Source organism: Homarus americanus, unplaced genomic scaffold (genome assembly GCF_018991925.1).
Source record: "Homarus americanus isolate GMGI-L3 unplaced genomic scaffold, GMGI_Hamer_2.0 scaffold24922, whole genome shotgun sequence".
Classification (NCBI taxonomy): Eukaryota; Metazoa; Arthropoda; class Malacostraca; order Decapoda; family Nephropidae; genus Homarus; species Homarus americanus.
In genome coordinates, this window is record NW_024722610.1 from 2,871,071 (window position 1) to 2,877,253 (window position 6,183).

General features: G+C 41.5%; 1 protein-coding gene across 3 annotated transcripts in view; it reads right to left on the minus strand.

The window, feature by feature from the left end:
- Positions 1-511: 511 nt before the first annotated feature.
- Positions 512-6,183, minus strand: part of LOC121862887 — a 73,517-nt gene continuing 67,845 nt past the window's right edge. For 2 of the 3 annotated variants that reach the window (XM_042361274.1, XM_042361273.1), the window contains exons 14-15: positions 4,281-4,378; positions 512-2,993 (exon numbers count right to left, since the gene is read on the minus strand). In XM_042361274.1, the coding sequence (XP_042217208.1) occupies positions 1,508-2,993; positions 4,281-4,378 (1,584 nt within the window). In that variant the 3' untranslated portion in view covers positions 512-1,507. The remainder of the gene's footprint in view (positions 2,994-4,280; positions 4,379-6,183) is intronic. The other variant, XM_042361275.1, reaches the window with a different exon arrangement.

Consider the following 6,183-nt stretch of genomic DNA (forward strand, 5'->3'; position numbering starts at 1 on the left):
TAAGGTTAGTTTCGCTTCATTGTCCTTAGTAAAGATACTCGATAGACACCGGCCTTCAAGATGAATGGTTTTCACCAATCACTGTCATCTGCAAAGGTGTTCAAGACATTAACCTTGAAACTGCACTCCAGTTCACTACCTTCCACAGTGATATTCGGTAGGTATTGGTCGTCAAATTTTCCTCTGCAGAGATGCTTGACAGACAGCAGCCTTCAAGTTGTCTACAGTTCTCATTGTCCTCAGCCGAAACGATAGGCAGCTGAGGGGGGAAGGGGGAGTTGACACTAAGTCGCATCTATAATAAGATGACTAGGGAAAGGAGTTCTTTTACCAACAGTAAAGTATTTCTAACAGTCTCTCAGAACCTCCAGTGAAACAATGCAAGGCAGGGATGTGTAAATAGACAAATATACTGTATATATGTACAGGTATATATATATATATATATATATATATATATATATATATATATATATATATATATATATATATATATATATATATATATATATATATATATATATGCTGTATCTCGATCTGCAAAAATCTAAAAAAAAAAGTATTTACTTCACTTGTGGGTCGGCATCAGGCAAGTAAGGTAGAACATATATATATAATTTAAGTACCAGAGATACAACATTTAACTCGCATTTCAGACAGGTGTTGTAATAATCATTTACGAAGTAGTGTTGAGTATTGTAACTTGTTTTCTCTGCCCAAAAAATAAAAAAGCCTGTTAATATCCATGGATAAACATTGCACATTCAGCAATTAGTCAGTTTGTACATCAATCCACGACACCTATTACATCACTGGGTTGTACATATACTTTGTCAATCAATATATAATCTCACTTAACTCATACTTATAGTTACTTTTCTTTTTTCATTCCAAGAAATTTTGAATTGCATTTTTCAAGAAGACAGTGTATGTAGAGCATCTGCTTTATATTTTATAATAATGATATATTCCCGTTAACACAAAATGGTATGAGAATAATTTCTCTGCATCATTATCCTTACATCAGAGTCACATTCAGTATCATTGCTGGGAAGTAATCACCATGAGAAGACTCATCAACACTTGACACTGCTTTTGGATAACCATTTTCATTCTAGATATGTTTATGTGGGGATTATAAGTTATCCAGCTCTAACTTACTTATGTTTGAGTTCCTGGTATAACTTACACATGTCTATAGGTTTTCTCTGGTCTAAAACATCAACAGAGTCTTTGAACGTTATATATTTACACAGAGGCGAAACCTCCTCCTCCTCCTCCTTCTTCTTTCACCATTTATCTTAAGCATCCAAAACTTACAACCACGAGGTCTTCAACTTAAGTAACTTTTGAGTTTCACACTTATCACTACTAGAATACAAGTCAAAAGTGACTTGTATTTCAGAGTACAGATTACTAGAATCTCCCCATCTCCGTCTTGCACCATCAGCAGTCCAAATTTCTCCAGACTGACGCCATCAAGGTGAGCAGCTTGCACCTCTTGCAATTAGTCCATTTTGAGTTCTATCCGGATTTTAGAATCCAGAGGACAGACGATTCTGAGCTTGTCTGGTTTGTTAAAACCTGGTCGATGCAAAGGTGAGCTCATCTGTGTGACCACCAGAGCCCCTTCTGTCGACGAGTCGATTTTGAAGTTGCCGAGGATGTCCCTCCTCTTGCTGCCCGGAGAGTACATCATAACGGCTCCCGTTCCTGGTGCATCCAGTTTGATGCTCCTCTGTGACTCCCTCTTGCAGATGCCCGAAGAACTCTTCCTCATGCCCCCTAGTGCTTCTACCTTGAAGCTCCCTGGGGACTCCCTCTTCATGCCCGGAGATTCCTTCTTCATGCTCCCGGAGGGACTCTTGCTTTGGGTTTCCAACTTGAAGCTTCCGGATGGGCTCTTGGAACTTCCGGAGGGGCTCTTGAAGCTCCCAGAAGGGCTGTTCCTTGGAGTCGTCAACTTGACACTTCCTGCAAATTCCCTTTTGAAGCTTCCGGAAGGACTCCTTTGAGGGGTGTGCAGCTTGAAGCTCCCTGAAGTGTTCTTGAAGCTGTCGGATGGGCTTTTCTTTGGTGTTTCCAACTTGAAGCTTCCCAGAGATTCTCTCTTGAAGCTTCCTGAGGGACTCCTCTGTGGGGTGTCCAACTTGAAGCTCCCTGGAGATTCTTTCTTGAAGCTGCCTGATGGGCTTTTCTTCGGAGTCTCCAATTTGAAATTCCCTAGAGACTCTCGTTTGAAGCTCCCTGTAGGGCTTTTGAAGCTTCCAGAGGGGCTCTTCTGTGGGGTGTGTAGCTTGCAGCTTCCTGATGAACCCTTCCTTGCATACCCTGGTGCTTCCAATTTGAAGCTGCCTGACGATTCCCTCCTGAAGATGCCCAGATAGTCCCTCGGCGTGACGTTTCCGTAAGAGCCCTTCCTCACACATCCAGGGATGTCCAGTTTGAAGCTGCCTGGGGACTCTCTCATCATACTGACTGATGACTCCGTCGTGAAGGTTCCGCACGAATTCCTCCTCATGTTCGAAGGGATCTCCAACTTGAAGCTTTCTGGTGACTCCCTCCTGAAGCTGCTTGGAGTTTCCTTGTATGAAGTTTCCATCATGCTTCCTGGAATGTCCAACTTGAAACTCCCGGTCGGATTCTTGAAGTTCCTGGAGGGGCTCTTCTTTGGCGTTTCTAGCTTGAAGCTCCCGGAACCGCTTTTGTAGCTCCCTGAGGGGCTCTTCTTTGTGACATCCAACTTGAAACTTCCGGAGGTGCTCCTCTTCGAGCTGTCCAACTTGAAGCTGCCTGGGGAATCCTTCTTGAAGCTCCCGGAGTAATCTTTCTTGAAGCTCCTTCTGGAATCCCTTTTGAAACTCCCGTGGGAGTCTTCCTTGAAGCTTCTGGAGGTGCTCCTTTTTGGCTTGTCCATCTTGAAGCTGCTCGAGACATCCATCATCATGCTCTCTGGAGTGTCCGTCCCACTGCTGCTGGTGCTCACCACACTCCTGCCGGAGGACCAAGACATAGTTCCTTGGATTACTGCAGAAGAATTGACTCCAGGAGAGTTTATTGGAACTAACACACTGATTGTGGGTTACCATAAAGGAGCTCTTACAGTGATGGGTTGTTGGGTGAAAGGAAACTGTTAAAAGAAGATTGTGGGTGAAAGAAAACTATTTACAGATTAACTATAATGTGATAAGTAAAGATTATTGGATGATCTCAGGCAAAAGCTAATTACCTAATCATACGGTGCTGATTATGGCTATTAACTTAAGTTTAATCTAAAATAGCAGTGATAATTGCTACAATATTGTGAAAATCAGAATACTGTGCACACAATTAGAAAATGTTATTCCATTACTGTATTTAGGTACCATTAAGCTTAAGATGATTTCCGTAAACTACGATTTATTTCAGGAATATGGGAAATATTATGCAGACTTAAAACATTCACATGTACTTGGGCAATGACTAACATATCGGACTACTGTGTGGTTGACACTCGCAATTGTGATGAAACTCTAATTCGTATTTTTTGTGCCAATTAAAAAGCAAGTGAATAAGTTCAGTAAAAGTTTAGTTGGATCATAGCTCTTCGCATTTCCGATTACTTGGAGAAGATGTTTGTAATATCATTTTGTATCAGTATATTTGACTTGCGAGTGACCCCCTCCAACACAGGTCCAGGGCGAGCAGACTAGACTAGATCTACCGTGTTTACTTGGAGAAGACTTTGTTAACTTACTGCAACATTGTTTACATGCCAGGTAGGGAAAATATTGGGAGACTGTGCCAACTTTAGGTCTGGGAACAGCTAAAGATTTCCTGGCCCTAAAGGGCACTAGAGAAGAGCGGGAGTGTGGTTGGACATACCTGAGGAGGACTGACACAAGGTTGAGACTATCTAGCCACTAGTACGGGACTAGACCGAGCTCTCCCGGTGGTTGGGGCTGCCTGCCTTGTCCCTAGGGGTGACTAAAGGAGCCCTGGGGGACTCGCTGTCAGGGAGGAAGGCCACGGTGGAGGTGGACCCGTGGTGGTTGACGGAGGAAGAGGTGGTGGAAGAACAGGATGGCGTAGCTCGTCCTGAGGAGAGGGAGCCTGTCCTCCCTAGAGTGAGGGTGTGGTGGTGGGTGTAAGGGGGGGGCAGGGTGGCCAAGACGTCCTGGGTGTAGGGGGTGTTGTTGCCAGACGGGTCACGGGGGTACGACTTGGGCAGGGTGGTGGTAGAGAGGTTTTGGGTGTACGACGGAGGAAGGGTCGTCTGCTCAGGGGTGTAATGGGCGTACACTGTGGGCTGGGTGGTGCGGGCGGCGGGCGTGGAGGCGGCCAGAGGACACCCCATGTGCAGGATGGGATCTGTTTCCCGCGGCAGCAAGACGCCCTTCTGTGTAGGATACGTGGCGGATAGGTTAAGTAGGACCCGTCCTACACACACACACACACACACACACACACACACACACACACACACACACGAGTACCTCAGGGTTCTCATGCACTCTAAACCCCACTATAATTTCATCCACTATTCACTAATTGTACATTAAGTTCTTTATAAACTCTATCTGAGAAACTCAACTATTTTTTAGAGGAAACTAGCAAAAACTATCTTGAGCTAAAATCAATTAAACTTCTAAAAGTTTAAGCTAACTCTAAAGAATTCATCTAATTAACTATAATATTTACATAATGAAAAATGGTGTTTACTCCCAAAAATCCTGAAATGTAAAAAAAAAAATATGTAAATGAATAAAGATTTTTAAAACTATATCAAACAGTCATTATACAACTCACCATTATATATCAACATCACCATTAACCACCATGAATCACCATCCACCATACATTATACACAATCATTAACTACATCACCATAACATCAAAATGAACACCATCATAATATAGCATCAATGTGTATACGTATATTATACTCTCACTATACACACACTTCATCATAACACGTCATCATATTTTGCCATCATAGAGTACCATCAGAACACACTATAACATCCTAACATACCATAACACATTATCATTACACATTATAACATCACTACACACCATAACATATAACACCATCACTCACCACAACACATCATCATCACACACACACACACACCACATCTTTATCAATAAATCATGTTAATATAGTACACTTTCCCGGTAATATCACGTTAATAAAAAAAATCCTTCAATTATATGTTTTTTTTTTCTTCTCTCTCTCCTAGGTTCATTATGACGTAATATCCTGCTTTATATTCCCAAAATAACCTGTTTCTTTTTCACCGTTGGCGGCTGGCCTGAGATACGACTGTTTTGGTGACCACGGCAAGAAATTTGTGCGTCACTCTAGAGTTTATGATTTTCAGGAAATTTATATAAAAACATTATTTTTTTTTTTTGATGATCTTGTATATATTCACTCGTGTTTTGTGATAAAAGGATAACTGTTTTTTTTTTATTATATAACCGTGGGAATTGGTGCATATATGTTAATTTTTTTTTCATGTCAGGTGTCCTCCCCTGTTGTAATTAAATGCAGGTAAATTGCAAGCCAGGTATTGACTTCACTGTCCCTTCATATTTGGGATACTTTTTTGTACATGTTAGGAGTTTTTTCTTCTGATTTACACATACTTGTTCAGTTTATTAAATCAAATACTCGTCCTATCAAAACCGTATTTAAATTGTCAAGATGTTTTAATTGAAAATTTTTGTGATGAAATAATCAGTGTAGCTATCTTAATCCATCATTGAACTAACTAAACAATCTTTACACGAGACCTCTTTCGTTAAACGTACTTACATCTAGAATCTTTTGAAACACACCGACGTTGTATCTAAATGTAAGAAAATAGAGAACATTGCAAAGGTAAAGCCGCCTTGCAACATTCACCAGGTCATGCGTATTTTGCAATTGCTTCATAGAATTTTCACAATATTGCAAAGACGAGAAGTCCAATGCATTCACTGTGAGCAAAACACACACACACACACACACACACACACACACACACACACACACACACACACACACACACACACACACACACACACACACACACACACACACACACACACACACACACACACACTGAAAGCAGGAGCAGAGTCAAAGCGGAAGAAGTACACACTGGCGAACACAGGCAGCGAAATATCTACAACTAATAACGTTTTCTATAACTGGTG